This window comes from Larus michahellis, chromosome 3 (assembly GCF_964199755.1).
Source record: "Larus michahellis chromosome 3, bLarMic1.1, whole genome shotgun sequence".
Lineage (NCBI taxonomy): Eukaryota > Metazoa > Chordata > Aves > Charadriiformes > Laridae > Larus > Larus michahellis.
In genome coordinates this window covers 29,993,872-30,014,099 of record NC_133898.1, presented here as the reverse complement: position 1 = coordinate 30,014,099, position 20,228 = coordinate 29,993,872, and the positions used below count along the sequence as shown (strand labels likewise).

At 38.9% G+C, this 20,228-nt stretch overlaps 2 protein-coding genes across 2 annotated transcripts in view; one reads left to right on the top strand and one right to left on the bottom strand.

Moving 5' to 3' along the window:
* PPP2R5A (protein phosphatase 2 regulatory subunit B'alpha) overlaps nucleotides 1-20,228 on the top strand; it is a 47,851-nt gene that overhangs the window by 26,361 nt on the left and 1,262 nt on the right. The window contains exons 4-12 of the mRNA XM_074579482.1: nucleotides 5,332-5,424; nucleotides 7,778-7,908; nucleotides 8,121-8,180; nucleotides 9,407-9,515; nucleotides 11,937-11,990; nucleotides 16,102-16,152; nucleotides 16,874-16,993; nucleotides 17,089-17,216; nucleotides 19,335-19,436. Of these exons, the coding sequence (XP_074435583.1) occupies nucleotides 5,332-5,424; nucleotides 7,778-7,908; nucleotides 8,121-8,180; nucleotides 9,407-9,515; nucleotides 11,937-11,990; nucleotides 16,102-16,152; nucleotides 16,874-16,993; nucleotides 17,089-17,216; nucleotides 19,335-19,436 (848 nt within the window). The remainder of the gene's footprint in view (nucleotides 1-5,331; nucleotides 5,425-7,777; nucleotides 7,909-8,120; nucleotides 8,181-9,406; nucleotides 9,516-11,936; nucleotides 11,991-16,101; nucleotides 16,153-16,873; nucleotides 16,994-17,088; nucleotides 17,217-19,334; nucleotides 19,437-20,228) is intronic.
* PACC1 (proton activated chloride channel 1) overlaps nucleotides 16,273-20,228 on the bottom strand; it is a 29,869-nt gene continuing 25,913 nt past the window's right edge. Inside the window, exon 9 of the transcript XR_012586076.1 lies at nucleotides 16,273-16,289. The gene's annotated coding sequence lies outside the window, so the exon portion shown is untranslated. The remainder of the gene's footprint in view (nucleotides 16,290-20,228) is intronic.

The window sequence follows — 20,228 nt, the reverse complement described above, 5'->3', positions numbered from 1 at the left end:
ATATCGACCTGTCTTTTAAATACCTCCAGGGATGGTGCCTCAACCACTTCCCTGGGCAGCCTGTTCCAATGCTTAATAACCCTTTTAGTGTAAAAAAAATTTCCTAATATCCAGTCTAAACCTCCCCTGGCACAACTTGAGGCCATTTCCTCTTGTCCTATCACCTGTTTCTTGGGAAAAGAGACAGAAAAGTAGATGTTCAAGATAGGATTTGAGACCTAAACCACGTAAGAAACAAGTTATCACAAAAAATAACTCTTCAGGCTAAAGGCTGTGATGATTATTATCTCACATATGACTGATTCTAATTCATAGGAGAAATGGCTATAACTGAACTAGATGAGAGGCTGGATTTTGGAGGGGTGGGAGGGTGCAAGGGCTGTGTAAATATCTCTTATAGTCAGTAGTGGCATCTGACTTCAAAATGCCCCTGTGTGTCAAGAACAAAATTTGTAAATGTTTGCTCAGTTCACTTTAGGTCATAAGTAATCTATAGGTTTGTTTGTTTTGTTTTTTTCTATAAAAAGACTTGTGGTTTCTGTGACCAGTTCACTTGTGCTTTAGGCTTGTCTAAGATAAATTGAAAGAGCTTTTTTCTTTGCCCTTTTCTAAATGAGTTTTGGCCAGGCTGTCTGATCACTGATTGTGGATTTCACTCTCCTGCATCAATTGTTCACGCTGTCCTTGGACTAGGTTGCTCCCTGCAGCACAATGGAAACAGTTTGTGTTTTTGTCTCCTTTCTTTTACAGTTCATGTGCTAATGGATGGTAGAAGACTGAGTTTGATAACTTACTAATTGCCTTCCAGGAGCACAAAGCTGCTGGCAGCATCAAATTTTGTGTATGGAGGAAGGGGGGATGCACACCCATTCCCCCTCCCCCCATCAAAACCCATTATTACTTTTGGTATAGTCTAAAGAACTGCTTGGAGGTGTGGGTGAGGTGATTGCTAAACTACAAACAAATTCAGAATTCTATCCTGATATGGCAGTCAGGTAGCCAGTTTTCTGGAAGGGAAAAGAAAAAAGTTTGAATCTCTTCTGTGGTTGAATCTGTTGGCATTTCTCTATAAAATAACATCATAAATAATGGCTTAGTAAGTTACTGTTGCATGTAGTCACAACAAAAGACTCTAGACCTTCAGTAAAATTAGTGTCACTTGAAAGACATTGTTTTAAAGCAATACTCAAGATAGTTTGTAACAGCCAAACTAGGTTGTCATTAAAGTCACTGTGTATTTTTTGGAGCTTAGGGAGTTGCAAAGTTGGTGGAATTATTACCTTAAGGCAATAATATTCTAGTGGTCTCAGCAGGAAAGAAGACTGAATCACCAAAGTAATAGGAGTTACATTTCCTAGCTCTTTGACCCAAGCAGACCAATTTTGAGAACCAAAATAACTAAATCCAACAGTTCTCCCCTGATCTAGTATTTCCAATGGTGATGCCTCAGTTAAACTCAAGGAAGTTGAGTGTACCTGTCTCTTTTTTAGGTAGGAGCAGCCAATGTCCGTTGTGGGTAGAATCCATTCTTGTCCCCCTAGTTGATAGTTGTTGTTGTGCTTCTAAGTTTGCAAACGTTAGCATATAGGAGGAGGGAGAGGCTGACTATCCAGAAGTGACCATTGTGCAGCTTGCTTCCTGAAGTGCCTTGGATAAAGCTTCATGGATTTCCCAAGACTCCCAAGGGTTTCCAAAGTTATTTGTTACCTTTTACCATTTGTACATGTTCTAGGAGCAGTAGTACTAATTACCAGGAAGCTAGATGATTCTGTATGCATCAGAACTGCATAAAAACTCCTTCAGTGTGTGACACTTCCCTACGATACAGCTCAGAAATGGGATTTTTGAGCACTAAATTTTGTTTTTCTGAAAGCTCTTTAAGAACAATAGCAACAGTCCTGGTTCTGGAATTGCATGTGTTTATATGAAGCATTCAAATGGTTACTAATTCATATTCTCCCTATATTAGAAATAAGACATGTAGCTGATTAATTTGTTGTCATATATTGAGAATCTTGCAATGATATCGACTTGTTCTGTTTTATAGATGAGATGTACCTTGGTCTTGACTCTAATCGATATCCTAAACTTAATCTTGGATGTCTTGTACCTAGATGTTGCAGCATTGTGCTTTAACTTAGTTCTTATTCTGCTTGGCGTTTATCGCAGTCCTCGTATCTATTTATGGAAAGAAGCCATGATTGTCCTTCCTCTCCTTGTCCTTTAGGGGAAACAAAGTATGCCAATTTAGTCTTCACTCATAAAAGGTGCTCTATCGATGACAACTCTAGTGGCTCCTTCTCTGTGTCCTTGCAGGTTTGAATAAATTTTCTCAAGCACGCGTAGGACTGTGCATCTCTATCTGTACTGGCAGTATCTTCCTGGAATATCCCAGGATTTCATCTGTCACTTCCATGGCTGCACTGTGTAGATAGATCTTAGTCGTACTATGGTTAACCAGCATTCAGAACCGGGATCACTTCCTTTCTCAGCTTAAAGGCTTGCAAATGCTTAGCAGAGCTTTTTATTGGATCTCGAACTGTGACTTTGCAGTCCTTGAGTTTCATCCTGTATCTATTACTCTGAGCCTTCAGGATCAACTTGTCCTTTCTTATTGATAACCTGACATACTTCACACACACACTCCCCATCCCCTGTGATAGCTTCCCATATTGTGGCATCGTCTAAGCAGTTATCACACGTGACTATTCTTTGTTGTGGTCACTAACAGAAATATTTAATAGAGGAATATATTACAGAAATATTGAATGAAATTTAGTTCCAAAATTAATCCCTATGAAGCTGTGCTAATAAGTTCCCTCCAGCCATATATGTTCCATTTCAATTCAAACAATGAATGAATTCATCTAGTTTCTAGCTTGAAAAAGGTCAGGAGAATCGTAGAATGTTTTGGGTTGGAAGAGACCTCGAAGATCACCTAGTCCAACCCCCATGCAATAAGCAGGAACATCTTCAACTAGATCAGGTTGCTCAAAGCCCCAGCCAACCTGAACTTGAATTTCTCCAGGGATGGGGCATCTACCACCTCTCTGGGCAACCTGTTCCATTGTTTCACCACCCTCATTGTAAAAAATTTCTTCCTTGTATCTACTCTGAATCTACCCTCTTTTAGTTTAAAGGAATTACCTCCTGTCCTATCGCAACAGGCCCTGCTAAAAAGTCTATCCCCATCTTTCTTATAAGTCCCCTTTAAGTACTGGAAGGCTGCTATAAGGTCTCCCCAGAGCCTTCTCCAGGCTGAATAACCTGAACTCTCTCAGTCTGTTGACACAGGAGAGGTGCTTCAGCCCTCTGATCATTTTTGTGGCCCTCCTCTGGACCTGCTCCAACAGGTCCATATCTCTCCTGTGCTGAGGACTCCAGAGCTGGATGCAGTACTCCAGGTGGGATCTCACCAGAGCAGAGTAGAGGGGCAGAATCACCTCCCTTGACCTGCTGGCCACACTTCTTTTGATGCAGCCCAGGATGCAGTTGGCTTTCTGGGCTGCAAGTGCACATTGTCAGCTCATGTCATCCACCGGCACCTCCCTGTCCTTCTCCTCAGGGCCGCTCTCAATCCCTTCATCCCCCAGCCTGTATTGATACCAGGGGTTGCCCTGACCCGGCTGCAGGACCTTGCACTTGGCCTTGTTGAACCTCATGAGGTTCACATGGGCCTCGAGCTTGTCCAGGTCCCTCTGGATGGCATTCTGTCCCACAGGCATGTCAGCTGCACCATTCAGCTTCATGTTGTCTGCAAACTTGCTGGGGTATACTCGATCCCACTGTATATGTCATTGAAGATACTAAACAGCCATGGTTGGCCTCTTTCTAAGACAGAGGATGGAGTATGGTAATGTTTAAAATTATATTATTGGGTTGTCTATTACCAGGCTCTTTAAAATTCTGTCCTATGTTGTCTGTTGTGCAACTGTGTGCTATTGTGTTTATGCACAAGAAGACAAATTAAGGCTCTACGGGGAAGCCTGGGTTTTAATACAGCTCTGTTACATGAAATTTGTATACGTTTAAACTGCTGGTATGAAAAGGTCTTGTTACAGTCTGTCAGAGGGGAAGGAAGTTAAGGGGAACTTGTGTTTCTGAGCGTCTGCGTTGCAGATGCAGCATGCCCTCCTTGAGGCTATGCGTAAGTAACTGTCATCTCAAATGTTCTAGATAAAAAGTACTTATTGTCAAGCATTTCTCTTGAGTGAACTTCATGATTATAATTATGAACTACTCAGATTTTAATAAGTACTCGTAGTGGTAATAGTTGAAATACATGCCTGTGAGTATGACCACAGCTCTGTGTAGGTTTTATTTGGAAGCCCAGTCAGTGATGTCTTTATGTATCTAAATTGCCTTTTAGTATTATTGCTAATCAGTTGTTTAACTAACATGGAGTTAAGAAACAGGCATTGAGAACATAAGCAGCCCTGAATGTACCTAAACATAAGATGTCTTTCCTCTCAATTCTGTCTTAGTTAAGAGATGCCTTATGTGTATTTTATAAATCTGCTGTTGTGACAAAAGTAAAGTATTTTCTGTCCTGGACTTCTGATGAACCCCAAAATACGTGACTTGTGCTCTGCCGCCTTCGTGCCCCTCTCTGCTACCTCAGGCCCTCGCTAGCTCTGTCTCCTGTCTGGTTTTCCATCTGTGGGCATCGTGGGATCATAGCAAATGGGGACTTGAACTCAATAGAAATAATATACTACAAAATATAAAAGATGCTGAAAATAAATCTGCAAGAGGGTCCTGTTGTTTGAATTTGAATGTCCAGGATATAGAAACCTAACGTTAAGCTGAACTCTTACGTTTCCATGTATTCATTCAGCTTTTTAATCTGGCTTTTCATTTTTGGACTTTGCATATGAAACTGAATTTGAAGAACACTTAGTTAGCCGACTTTTCCTCATCTGTTTAAGGAATTATGTGATGTCAGAACACTTAATTTTACCCTCAGTGTTGATAAGTGTTTGGTAACTTATTTCTACATAATAAATTGTTAATCTAGTAGGAAATGTGAATGTATGTAATACTTAGAGATTGTTTGTCTAATAGTGATATTTTCAGTAGATTATTTATGAAGCTTTGACTCTTCTGGGAATTAAAGTGTTCTTGATACTTACTGTAATTATTTCAGTAGATTCCAGTGGAGGCTGTGATTAAGCAGAGATGTGTTAGGCTTCGGTTTCCTTTTGTACGTTTTAAGCATGTGAAGAGTCCCACTGACTTTGTGGTGGTGGCGGGGCTGAGATCTGTGTTATGGTGTGCTTACTAACTTCAGAATTTTCACTGACTTCAAAATTTTCATTTCAATGTTTGTAGTTGGTGTATGAATTTTTCCTGAGGTTTTTGGAGAGCCCGGATTTTCAGCCGAGCATTGCAAAGCGGTATATTGACCAGAAATTTGTACAGCAGGTAAGTACAGAGTTTTCCCACCCCCGGATTTAAAGATCACCTCTCAAGCTTAACCTATCAGGTGACTGTACAGCTAAGGAGATATGAAAGCTTTCGTGTTGACTGAGGGTTAAATTTTAGTTATTCCAACAGTGGTTTCTGCCAGACACTAAATAAACAGCACATCATACCTCACAGGCTGTATGCAACTAATAACTTCAGAAACACGTTATTTTCAGATATCAACGTTAGTGCTTTGCAATGCAATATATTTGTAACTTGTAAATAGAAGTTGTGGTTTTAGTGATTTGTAGCTTAGTTCCAGTCATATCAACAATATGCTGATTAAATTGTAGTGCTTCTATGTTTGGTTTTTTTCTTCATAGATTTATCATGGGAAAACTTAACAGCAAACTTTTTTCATGTAAAAAGCTCATGTACTTATTGTACATGAATTTGCATTCCAACATCTGCTAACTTGTAGGTAGTATAGTTCTCTTTACTATCATGTGTTAACCACAGAAAGACAATCAAGTAAGAAAGTACCTAGAAAAAATCATGCTTCACCACGCAAAATAACTATGAGCAGGAAAGTGAAGTGAGATTTCATTTTAAATATAACTTCTCAAGGAATTAGGCTGTAGAATACCATAGCATTTTTTTGTCCAAGGTTAACTCGGTGGGGACTTTTTCTATCATATCAAAATACTTTTTTGTCAAGAAAAAGCTCAGTATCTGCAGAGTGAGTGGTGGCAGGCTGTCACAGTACAGCAATGGAAGCTAAAAACAGAGATGGATGCTTTCCCTCCCCACCTTCAATGACTGCATTTTAATTTCCACTTGTTTGATTTTACTGTTCTTGTTTTATAGGTGTTTCCTTCTTCTCTGTTTTATTCAATTTTCCTACAAAATTTAGGCCTGAAGCTGCTGCTGGCTGTGGGTATCCAATTTACTAATTGACCCGTGGTTCCTAAGAGCCATGTTGCAGAGTTTCAGTTCCTGACGTTTCACTTGATCTTTCTCTGGAGTACGAGCGAGAAAGACAATGCAATGAACAGCTAGCTATATATGGAAAAAAGTGGAGTAGTGACCCTGAGAAATTCCTTCTAAATATAAAAATGAAATGAGCCCGAACAAAGCTCCTGAACAGCTGTTTCCAGTCCCTTATGCTGCTTGGTGTAGACATACCCGACCTTGCAGACCTGCACTGAGCAGGAGACTGTAGCGACTGCTTGAGCTAAGTTATGGACTAGTTTAGCACAGTTAGCGTTTCCGAATATGCTCTCACTTGGGCATGCAGGAAAAAAAAATCCCCAAACTAAAATAATGGTCTGCAATGGGATTGGAATTACTTTTGATGTCTTCAAGTGAGTATGGTCTTTTCTGTATCCTTGGAAAATTTTCTATGAGAGAAAAAAAATGTGTGGAAAACCTTGCTAGCTTATTGCAGCATTTAGTCTGTATTAGTAGAGAATCAGTTAATAATTACATATCTTATGCTTATTTTATACACAGTACCCCCCCCATTTAATCATTAATTGTGAAATTTCTTGTATAGGAACAAAACCAAACATGTTCATCACCCAGAATATGTAAGAGGAAAAAAGGGGTGGGGGTGTGTGAAAGGTGTGGTGGTTTTCTGTTTGTTTTTTTTGTTTGGTTGGTTTGTTTTGTTTTTGTTTGTTTGTTTTTTTAAATAAAGGGCGGGGGGCAGGGAATATTGATAGTAGATTTGGACAGAAATGAACCAACTTCTACTTTCAGTGACTTTTTTTTTCCTCTTTGTTTTCTTCCCCCAACGGCTCATTTTTAATGCATTATCATTCTGTTAAATGTATCTCTCCCTCTTCTCCCCCTGAGGAAATATGCATGAGTCTTATCATCCACTTATCCTGCAAAATGATTCTGCAAAGAATTATGCTTTTGCTTAACCTTCAAGACACAAGTAGCTTTTTGAGATGAGTAGTATAGGATTTTAATTAAGAAATTGTAAATAACTGTCACAGATTTGATTCATTCTTATTTCTTAAAGACCAAGGATTACCTAAGGTTTGATAATCTCATTCTCACAATTTCATTTTTGTTTTGAAAGTGTAACAGTTGTTGGAATGGCTTTGATGTCTGTTGTATGTAGACCTTTGAAGGGAATGAAGCTACTGGGTTTAATTTAAAAAAAAAAAAATCAGCTTTATTAAATCTAATTTTGAAAATATAATATTGCCAACCAAACAAAAGTTTTTTGGTTGAACTGATTCTAATTTTTCTAATGTAAACTTGTAAATGAAAGATAAAACTCCAATTGGTTAGTAATGGTTAGTAACATAACAAAATTTAAGTCTTTCAAAAGTAATACATTTCAATTTAATTTTGAAAGTTGTTGGAGCTCTTTGATAGTGAAGACCCACGAGAACGTGATTTCCTAAAGACAGTTCTTCATCGAATTTATGGAAAATTCCTCGGTTTAAGAGCATTCATCAGGAAACAGATTAACAACATTTTCCTCAGGTATGCTGTGTATATATATGTGTATGTGTGATTAAGTTGAGGAATGTTTTATCTTGCATTCATGGTCTGGGTCTGCAGTGATCTATTCTTGAAATAAAAGACCTGGGTTTGGTCTGTGATCTGGCTTTCAAATATTTGAAGCTTATTAGAGCTTATTTCTTTGGAATCTCTGATCCTTTTTCGATTTTTGATGGTTGTCTTTTTTGTAACAGGTTTATATATGAAACAGAGCACTTCAATGGTGTTGCTGAACTTCTTGAGATATTAGGAAGGTAAGTTTGATCTGACAGAAAAAAATATAAAACGTTATTGTGGGTGTTTGCTTCCGTTTTCTTCCTCTGGGAACGGAGGGAGGGGAGAGAATTATTACAGTAACGAGTGATGAAGTGCAGTCACTGATATAATCTAATACTGTCTGGGTTACCATGTGAATATCAAATTAGGATATACAGTATAAATTATTGCTCTTCAGTGCAAATTTTAAAAGATGACTGGCAAAATATTTCTCAAGGGTCCTTGTTTGTTAGGAATATCTACTCTTGCTTATCTTACATTTGAGAGATGACTTGTTCTTTGATTCAGAAAATGAACGTTAACTTTTCCCCTCATGCTGAATGAAATGCTTTAATCTTCACCAGGCTGGTTCTCTTTAAATTCTATTCAGTAAAGCCTTGTAAGTGCTCGGATTTTTTAGTTGTCTTTTTTGACATTATTTCACTAATTTAATTTTTAACTTTGAAGTTTTTTTGTAGTAGTATTTTACTGTTTTTTCCAAAGCTGTCACATATATTTCACAGTAGAAAATGTTATAAATATTACTGGTCTAACTGAAAATCTAAACATTGTGAAACTATTGTGGAACAAATTTTCATGAAAATTGAGTGAAAATTATACCATTATTTTCACAGATTTATCTAAAATGTAGGGGAGAGGGGGGTGAATCCCACCCTCTGCCTGAAGGACTTCTGTCTGTTCTATGACTTATCAACTCATTACTGAATCAATGAGACAACTTTTTAACTTTGTTTTTGGAGGGAAAGGTTGTTCAACAATCTCAAAACAAATGTTCAAACTGCACTGTTAAAATAGTTCAAAATTTTATGCCATCTCTTTTTATTTTTTTTTCCTCTGCAAGTTGCTATTGATTTTGGGTGTGAAATGGATCAGCCTCCTGATGCATCTGTCTGAGCTTCACAATTAGACAGCAAGACTTACTGTAGATGATTTTATTTAATGGCTGTCACAATAAAAATAATCCAGCTTGTCTAATTTTTTGACTTCTGCTGCAGTTCTCTGATATTCCTGCTAAGAGTCTAAATTTTCACAATACCAACACTGTGATGGTTGTGTGTCTGTAGAGCTATTTTATGGCTTCAAAATAATCAGGTTGAGAAATTGAATCAGGAATGAAGTAGCTTTTGAATTGACAAAACTTACTGACTTGCTAGGAAAAAATTATTTTTTAATTAAAATAAATCCTGCTTATTCATATTTTCAGTATTATCAATGGTTTTGCACTGCCACTGAAAGCAGAACACAAACAGTTCCTTATGAAAGTTCTGATTCCCATGCATACTGCAAAGGGATTAGCTTTGTTTCATGCACAGGTAAGCTTTTGCCTATTTTTAAGAGCGGTGGGGTTTTTTGTATTTGTGTTTGAAACTATTGAAATTTACAGCACTGTGTTACAATATCAATATTCCAAAATGTTTGCAAATTCAAAAAGATCTGTTAAGATCTCTTACGTCTAAATGTTAATTTTGAGATAAATATTTAGCATATATTAAAAGTGAAAGAATATAACAGCGAGTCAAAGTCATGTCAGTTGAAGTGGGAAGCTTTTTTGCTTGCTAGTCTTGTCACACTTTAAGCTTCATTTAATCCCAGGACCTTGTTCTGTTATCACTTCCTTTATGTAACCTAAATGCTGCGTATAAAGGGACCTTGAGTATGGCCAGGTACTTATTTCAGAAGTGCTTTTTTTTTTTTTAAATTTCAAAAACCATTGCAGTGATGGGGAGGGGAAGAGAGTGTTGGATATAAATGGCAGAAATGCATAGTAGCTCTCTGGATCAGCTAGAAATTATGTAGATCCATGACACGCTGTCAGAACGCTTTAGTTCTTCATTTGACTTCCATTCTTATACTTTGCACAGACGTTCAGCATTTTATTTGAGGAATAATGCATATCCTTTCCAGACATATAGCACTTGAGTATTGAATACACTTGATGCAAACTTGCAAGTAATTCTGCTGTTCCTAATTAAAACCTTGCTTTGTTAACTTAGCTCACTAATACAGCTCCTTACAGACTAAAGATACAAGGAAGTGAGTTTCTAATTAAAGTGAAATCATTATGACTATACAGCCTACAAACAGGATCAAGTCAAGAGCTTAGTTAATTCCTAATTTTCATATAAAGTTTTAATTTCATTGAATCACTTGTCTTTTTGGTTTATTGTTATGCAGTAGGCTGCTTATGGAATTGAGTCAGTGATACGAAAGGGACCAGTCACGTGGCAAAGGTGTAGTGGCTCAGAAGAGCAAGCTGTCCTTTTCTCTATATTTTTTGATCTGGTTCATCGATATGTGGAAGGGTCCTATTAATTCAGCTGTACCATGTTGCTGAAAGTAGCATTTGGTTTGGTGACCAGGCTACTCATCTATCCCTCCATAAACCACTAGTGCCATGTGCACTTTCAGCCTTGTTCTGGTTTCATATTATCCTGAAGTGTGAACCTGCATTAAGTCTGCTTTGCGGTCAGGAGTGGCCTTCTTGCTTTGTTGCTGCAGTACAAGTTTAGCTTACCCTTAAAGCCTTAAAACTGAATTAAGTTTGAGTCTTTGTGTCTCAAATAATAAAGCATTACTATACAATATATATAATGGGATTGTATGAGATTAATGTGTGACATTCATTATTTTTTTGAATCTACGCATATGCATCCTTAGCCTAAGGGTAAAAGAAATACAATTACAGCATTGTAATTATCTGCTTTGGGATAACAGATTCAAAAAAAAAAAAAAGGTAATGCTTGAATTCAAGCATTCTAAGTATTGAAATGTACGTGCTCTACATGTAAGTAATTTTTGTCTTTCCTGTATATTCCTGTGAGATAAAAAATACTGTGACGTCTTAAAATCAGTCTTAATGGAATCCATGATTGCAACTACGTTAGTCATGGAATCATAGGTTATTGTATGGTTTCTGTACTGGGCAGAGGTATGCTAGTTTAGTTTCTTAACTGTATGCTAAGTAACTAAACAATAAGTCAGTATATAACACATAATATCACAGTCTGGCCTGCGAAAACCCCTGGACAGAAATCACTGGAGGCTGGGAGAGCACGTGGGTGACTCCATCACCTTGTGCTTCCCCCACTTCATGCACTCTTCCACGGGCATTTGTTGTTGGGCTCCGCTGGGGGCAGGATACGCAGCTGGACAGATGCTGCCTGGTCTCTTGTGGCCACGAAATGTGTTAAAATTATTTCACCTGTAATCTTAGCGCTGAATGTTGTATGCTGTGGATGTCTGGTACTTGAGCAATGTGTGCTCAGTCAGTCCTGTTTTAAAACTTCTTTTTTTTGACTGAAAATAACACCTTTTTTACCCCAATGCAGATGTTTGAAAATTATATCTTTGTAATGTTAATACAGGAATGGATGTTGAGGAAAAATATGTTTGGATGTTGGATCTGAGTTAGGGAAATATCTGTCAAGCTTAAAAGTAATTTTCTTCTAGGATGAAAAAAAAAAAAAAGAAGGTTTTTGGTATGCAGGAAGTTTTTGTAAGATAGAGCAGGCCTGTATATCTTGCCGCTTTAATTGCTGTTGTGTTTAGTTTGGAAGAATTTAAAATGGCTGTGTAGGGGTGTTGTGGGTTGGGTCGTCGTTCATCTGTCCATGTCCATCCCCTCCTTCCCCCCCGATCTGAAGTGCTTCCATTATAAGTTGTGATATTTAGTTATGCTGCGATGTCTAAACAATGTCTGTTTAACCTAAATAATCATATGACTTACATTCTAGCTGGCCTATTGTGTTGTACAGTTCCTGGAAAAGGATACAACTTTAACAGAGCCTGTAAGTGTTTTTCAGTTGAATGTTTTTCTGTTTTTAATTTCAACTAAATATCTCAGTGTAACTTGCTACAATTGTATAGAAGTGCTATCTGTGCTATTTTGATTAATGATCCATAGGCATTTTTTTAAAATAATTTTAAAATCTAGGACAGTTAAGAAAATTCTGGATTTGAAAATACAGTTATCTCCAGCCTGTGACCAATATAGAGCACAAATTTAAATAAAAGTTTGAACCACTGGTACCACGTAAACAACCTCATATGAGAAAGCATCTAACAACTGTATTCCTTCCTGATGAGAACTAAAACTTCAGTATTTTTGGTGCTGATGGCTTGTGCCTAGACACTGCATAAAGCTGAAATATTTCAGGGAATAAACATTCCCAAAATAAAAGTTGGAAAGAATAACACCACTTCATTTAGACAGCAAGAACTCTGAAATTCCAAATGCGATGTTTCTGTTCTGTCTCTTCAGTTACTGGGGTGGCTCTTGGCCATTATAATACAGGTGCTTCAGGCATCAGTGGCTTTTGCCAGACTGAATCTCCCGTGATACATATTGACAGCTCAGCTAAAAAGGGGTTTGCAGTGGTTCATGCGAGGGCTCTGGCAGTGCCTGTAAAGAAGAACGTGGGCTCAGGGCAGTGCAGCAGCTCACGGGGCCACAGGCTGATGTCAGACCAGCTAGAACAGAAACTGGGTTTAGGTGGACAATCAGAAACCTTTCTGTTAAGGTTATGTTGGTATTTAAATACCCCTTCTTGTGACAGAAAAATGACGAGCTTATGCAAAATGTAAATTTTTCTACAAAGAAAAAAGATAAGCAGCTGTGTGGAAACAACGTAGATCTTCACCAGTCTTTCAGTGGAAGCTTGCTTTCTGCACAGCCACTTGGGTATTGGTGTTCCTTATCAGAAAACAAGTTATTCTGTAGGTGGTGGAAGGTGGTTCACTTGACTGTCTATACATTTGCTTTGACTGCTTGAAGCTTCCTCTTTCCCCCATACTGCAGTGGTGCCAGATACACTGGTCAATAAACTTATTTTGTTGGGTGAGGAGAAAGGAATTGCATAAGCCCTGTTCCTTGAGCCAGGCGATAAAACAACCCAGGCGTTTTCACAGTTAAAGTTGACATGTGAGCAGAAAATGTGTAGTATTACATAAAAACCTGCAAGATTGAATGAAGTGACAACGTGACAGAGTCAGAACTTCCTGGTGTGAATTTACAGAACTGTGATGCAGGATCCAAGCCCAAACTTAGAAGTGAAGGCGGCAGGGCTTTTGAAGTAGGAGTGCCACAGGGCACTAAGACTTCACCTGGGCTATAGTATATGCAATTCTGGTTGCCTCTTAATCAGAAAAGCTGAATTCAGAATGGAGAAGATACAAGAACTCTCTGCAGAGTCACTGCCTGTGCTTGCTTTGGTCCTTACTCTGACTGTGTAGTAAAATGGGCTTTATAAAGTTAGTAAGATGATAGGAAGTGAAGCTTTCAGAAACTTTCTGAAATGCTCGAAAAGTAAATGTTAAAATTTGGGGCAACTGATGAGGTAGCATTTGGAATTTTTTTTGGCTTTAGGTCAAGTAATATTTTAAGAACTCCATCAGAAGGCTGTCTTCACAAGTACCTTACTGTTATTTTTCTGGCAGGAATTGTCACTCAGGGTCAATTTAGAGGACGTTCAATCCGAGCTCTTGTAACTATGGTAGCCTGCCTTAGGTCAGTCCTGATGTTTGCAGAGCTGACAAGAAGAGTTTGTTACCTAACCCTGCTAAGTGCAATAGCCTTTACATTGAAGAAGGCGGGCTAAACATGCAGTCCTTGTACAGAAGATATGTTTTCTAGCAGGTACCTACTGTTCTAAGTCAACTTTATGGGAATTTTGTAGCTCGGGAAGAATTATTGATCTTAAGAGTTTTGTGTAGTAAGAGCAGCGGGATTTCAAATCTGAATTCATGTAGAATATTTCTTTGAATAAAATCTTTGAACATAAATGTGCATTTATCATCATTTTAAGAGGAAAGCAAAGCTCAAGATGGAAACTGATTCTCTGAGGAGCAAGGAACAGGTGTCTTGGTGAGGTCTGCACTGTTGTATTCAGAATATGCCATTTCTTTATCAGTTCAGAATATGAGTCTGTGTAGCGAAGTATATTCAACACTCTTACAATAACAAGTGCTGGAAACTGGACTCTTCCAGCTAACTCAATTTTATGCTTTCAAGACCAGTAAATTCATGCTCCAGTTAGGGGAGTATGGTAGGTTCTCACAGCTTTTCTTTGGCAAATGTGCTCGTCTGAAGTTTTTTTGGCTTCCTTGCTTTGTTCTGGGGCAAGGGAAGGTGTCGGCAGAATGAGCGATTATACCTGTAAATGTTCGGGTTTGTTCTCAAAAGATACAAAACCTCAATAGTGCATAACGGAGTCATTCAGCTACAAGCTAATTAACAGAAAATGGCCCTAAATTTAAAATGTATTTACATAGACTGCTTTAAATTGTGACTCTAGAGAAACAAGTGTAATTAATTCACACAAGTGTGACCCCCCCAAGGGTGGAGGAGAGGCGGGTGAGCGAAGGACTCGCTTCATCAGGTAACAGCAGTGAACTGGGGGTGGGGGGCTCACAATCTCTGTGCCCCATCACTGAGCCGTGTCTGCCCCAGCTCTCCTCCTGCCCTGCCTGTGGCCAGGAGGGAGGGAGCTCTGCCGCTGTGGGCCAGGCTGCAAAGTTGCCACCTGCGTGGGCTGACCCAGGCCTCCTGCTCCTTCATCGGGTGCCAGGTGAGGGTGTTTCAGTTGTCTGTAGCTTTCAGCCAGCCGAGTAGAACTTGTAGGGTCGAGGATCTGGAAGGGATCTGTTCTTCCCACATAATTTGCTTTCTTCTTGTGGATTTGAGCATAGGACTTTACCAGCTGCCCGAGGTTTCTGCATTTGCTTGGTGTCACTTGAAGTGACATTCAGTTTTGTAGTAGCAGGATATGCGTGTATCCTAGGATAAAGACTTGTGGGCACTTAAAATCATATTAACTTTTTCTCTGGAAAGTCACTTTTGATAGTTCACATAGTTATGAATAAAACAGCCCGCTGGGAAGCTGGGGGAAAAAAAATCAACATGACAAAATCAAATATGGAAGGTATTCAAATAGTTGAGTAAGTTTTACACTTGTATATGATCAAATAGGTGCTGTTGTACCATAAAAAATAGAGGTCCTTCCCTCAGAGTTGAAGTTTATAAGGCTCTGAGAATGTTTCTGCTTGGGAAACATACAGTTACAGTGCTGCTGTTTTGTTTTTTTTTTTGTTTTTTTTTTTTAAAGCCAGCATTAATTTTGTAAATGAGATGCCATGTCAGATGTTTGTTGCTAGGATCCAGGCCTCCAGCCTCTGTTTGTCATGTCCCGTCCCCCCCTCCCCTGCCTCTTGGGGGCTGTACTTTCCAATTAAGTTTCCGGAAGGTTTTTTCCAGTCTTGTGTAAGAGAGTTTCCAGTGTAGATAGTGGAATGTATTTTCTCTGTAAGTTCAAATCTGTGGGGTTTTGTGGTATTTTTTGTTGTTGTTGTGTTGTGTGGTTGGTTTTTTTTTTTTTTTTTAGTTTCCAGTCTTTAACATTTCAAATGCTAGAAATAAAAAAGGAAGTGTCAGAGGCCATGACTCCTCTCTCTAGCGCTGTTTGTGCAGTCAGAGCATACTGCTTGCTCTCGGGCTTCAAACCTTGCTACCAAGACAGGTGCTCCCCAAAGCGTGGATGAGTTAGAAGAGAGAAAATATTCTGGGAAATCTAGCTACAGGGGGGCTAACTCCATTTTGGGATACTTTGGGTGTTATCAGCGTCCTATCAATTAGTGTATGTACTGGGATGGAAGCAGTGTGTGAACAGATAATCAACGACTTGTGAGGTGATAAGGGTCTAAATTATTTTGATAACCTAAAGAAGAGAAATGTTTAAGTGAGACGAGGCAGCATTTATTTTCAGTGGAACTACATTTAGCTGTATTCAGTTTTCATTGAACCGCTCGGTAAGGAAAAGCCAACTAGTACTTCTTTTTTTTTAATCTTATCCAATATGTAATAGAAACTTGTTCTGTTTTAACTTGTTTGTATTTTTAATATAGGTAATCAGAGGACTGCTCAAATTTTGGCCAAAAACTTGCAGTCAGAAAGAGGTTGGTTTTGTCTCTTCCTTCTTGTGTCTGCTGTGATGTAAAATGTAGCGTGTCAGGTTGATACACCTCAATCTTGCAGAAATTTAGCAATCGAGATACGGAGTAAGCGTCTAGTAAAGCATACATATGTTCTTTTTCTGTAATAAAAAAATAACTGTAAATGGTCTTGGGTAATTAGTTTTTTCCCCCCGTTTCTATGCAGTGAAAATGAGTATAAAAATCAGGAGCTTGATTAATGCCACCACATCCCACCTCCCAATAGCTCTTTAAAAGTGGAGTCCCTTAACGCTGTTGTCCCAGTGTTGGGAGCGGTGTTAAATTTTCCTGTGCCACCTGCCTGGTGTTCTGCCGGTTGTAATCTAAACCGGGAATTAACTATTTATCACTTCAAAAGCTACTTTGGAGATCTCAGATAATGGTAACCTCTGCAGCCATTCTTGAAGAAATAAAATGTTTTAGTGTGGTTTTTTTAACTGTAAAAAACATATTCTGCTGAAGCAGTTCTGTGAAGTGTTTAGAGCAATTACACACAAGAAGAAATCCAAGATGAGAGCTGTAACCTGGCAGCTGGAACTGATGGATGTCTAATGCATTGTAATTACATACCCTGTTCCTTGCAGGATTCATGACTAATGTATAAGCTGTATTTTGTTTGTTTCTCTTTACAATGGCAATCTAAAACATTCTCACACTTTTTGATATATTTCTTTTATACAAACAGGTAATGTTTTTAGGTGAAATTGAAGAAATCTTAGATGTAATAGAACCGACACAATTCAAAAAAATAGAAGAGCCTTTATTTAAGCAAATATCCAAATCTGTCTCAAGTTCACATTTTCAGGTAAAAAAAAAAAAAGACAAACATTAAAAAAAAAAAAACCTCAAACTTGTAGTAATGTATTTTGTGGTTGTTGACCCCTAAACTTTGTGTTTCAGGTTGCAGAAAGAGCTTTGTACTTCTGGAATAATGAATATATTCTTAGCCTGATTGAGGAGAACATTGATAAAATTCTACCAATTATGTTTGGCAGTTTATACAAGATCTCCAAAGAACACTGGAATCCGTATGTAACGTTTAACTTTATCTATAGTACCAGAAATAAATTGTCCTCTGCTTCAGGTTTGCATCGTAAGCTTCTAAATGTGACTTCATTTTTACTTAAATGAGATTATGGGTGCTAAAATGGGGGTAATTTTCAGCTGTTTCACTGTTGTGCATTGCTATTATGGACAGCTGGGATTTACTGAAAAAGCATGAGGAAACTGGATGATGGTCTTCATATTATAATCACATTTGATCTTATGCATTAATTAAAAATGCAAATGAGCAATTTCCAAGGGATTCTTCGGCTATAATTATGCTTTGCTGTCTTATGACTTGAGATGAACAGAATTCTGTGAATGTCTTCATGAGTAGTTATTGCTGCCTGGTGAGATAAGAAGGGGAAGAGATGCTAGAGAAGAGCAATACCTGCCACTATAAAGGATGGTAGGGATGAGAAATTGGTGACTACTTCATTTTGTATTTAATGCTGGGAGTTAAACGTTAGTATTTTTATCTCACGTTTGAAAGAAGCAGTAATTACAGTGAAATACTAAAAAGCAAAGTTTGCTTGTGTCCAGCACCCGAATTGAGTTGCAAGTCAGTTTGCAGAACGGAAAGCTCGTACAGGCAAAGGCCAGGGTAGGCAGGAGCCTTCCACAGCTTTGAAGTAAATCAGATGCCCTGTTTTAAGCCCTTTGGGGCTCTGAAATTATTCTGAATTTATCCAGATGGGGTGTCTAGTTGCACATATATCAGCGGAGACAGCATATAAATTATGGAGAACTGGTTCTTGAAGCATTAATAGTACTTGGGAGCTCAACAAATGTGAAGGCTGTCCCTCTTTCTCTAGCTGCAGACAGAAGTTGCTTTTTCTGAAGTGAAAGACTCAAGATAACTGGATACCTTGAGGACCAGGAAGTTTGGGGAAGAAAGTCTTGATTTTAACCTGTTTTTGGAGGGCAGAGAACCGTGCCTGTATCCATCTAGCTGTCTGACATGGGCTTAACTACTCACTCAAAATCAAGCTTTTCCTCTCAGAAAACCAAAACCCTGAATAACGTTTTGTCTCCAAACCATGTGAAACCCAGCGTTTGGAAAAAAAAATAAAAAAATGTGTAGACAGGCCCAGTGTACTGTGTTTTGAGTGAGCACAGGGCCTCCGATGGAATCTTGGGGCATTTCCTCGTGCCACCACGGCCAGAGTGTACTGAAAAGGCAAACCTGGTCCTTTCGTTACTTCCTTAGATGCTGCTTTCACTCACTTGTCAAGGTGACAAGGCTGCACGGCACCCCTGCTCTGCCACCTCCCAACCGATACTGCTGGGTGAAGGTGAACTGTGGGCAAGGGGAAAGATGGGGAAGCCAGCTTGCCTACTTTCCTTATTAGTGATAAGCTTAATGATGAGCACCTTTTCAGTGTTTAATTTTTTTACTATTTTTGCTTTTTTTGTATAAGTAAGAGCGAGCTTAAAGGAGATAAACAATATAATATTTAAGATAACTTATTGAAATATGAATACCTTCACAAAAAGAAGAGTACTACCTAACACAGACATACAGCCAGCCATGTAAGACACAGCCAGTGCTGCCCCGGCTGTTCAGTTTCTTACAGGTACCAAGGTACCGCAAACCACGATCTGATGTTCTCAGCTCAGCTCTTTAATGGGGCCTGTGCAGCAAAACTGTCAGCTGCCCGGAAATGCTTCTGGTAGAACTTCTAGTATTAAACCATGTGCCTGTGGTTCCTCTGCCCCATTCTTTTGCCCAGTCTCCAAGCTATTAGCCGGAAGCTTTTTTTTTCTAGACTCATATTTCATTCCTCGAGTATTACAAAATTGTTATTAAAACTCAGTTTAATAAATGTTAACATAACTGAATGGCTTTATAGTACAGCCACAGTACTAATAATTATATCCTGTGCAATTACAAGAGTCAGGAATTTAAGGTCTTTTCAAAAGCCTTTTCAAGAAACGTTTAAATATGCAGTTTAATTTACAGAGGAAATTATAGTAAAGGATTTTGTTTCAGAAACTCACTGACCTTAAAGAAGCTGAGTCCAAAAAAGAAACTGAATGCTTGTTTACTGAAATTAATTTTGTGTTGAGTAATTCTAATGGTTGTGTTTCTTCTGTTCTAGAACTATCGTGGCACTAGTATATAACGTGCTGAAAACCCTGATGGAAATGAATGGCAAGCTTTTTGATGAACTTACAAGCTCATATAAAGCAGAAAGACAAAGGTACTGATTTTTTTTTTTCTTCCAGATGTGTGTGTTGATTAATACATACCTAAAATGTACCAGCTGAAAAGAAACAAAACTTAAGTCATGGCTGTGGGGTGCTGTAGCGGAGTTGCTCTGCAGTGGAACCGCTCAGCAGATGTTTGCTGCTGGGTGTCACCTAAGTAAGAAGCACCCTTGCAGGGGCATGTCCGCGCTGTGGTGGGAGCTGAAGCCCGGGGAGGCGTCAGGAATGCGCCCACTCCCTGTCCCACCTGGGCAGGGAACGCTCACTCCTGTGTGGTAAAACTGGGATCAGCTGCGAGGGGCTGCCAGGAGCCAGCTCTGCTGCTTCGGGGCTGTTTTCTGAAGAAAGCTGAGCTGGAGAATGCCTCATCGCTCAGCTAAAACCTCTCTCTTACCCCGCCAACCTCCTAAGCGGTGCTGTCAGAGTAAGGGAGGCAGGGTCGGAGTTATCCGGGGCCAGCTGAGACCACGGGCTCAGTCTCCTTTCAAGAGTTGTGCTTTTCTCCCCCAGAGACGCTTAATTTGTTTGCACGTGATAAAGAACCTCCTTAGAACTGCACTCATCTGTGCAAAGCCGCACTACGGCATTGTCTGACTCCGCTGGAGCAAAGTTACAGTTTTGCCACTAACCAGTACCAATTTGTACACGCAGTTTTTAATAGAGGAAACTGTAATTGCCTCTAAAAATAGCTTTGAATAAAAACTCAGAAGAGGACATGCTAGATGTAAATCACAGTAGTTAAGTAACTGCACCTCCATGTTGCACTTAAAACACATCCAAAACTG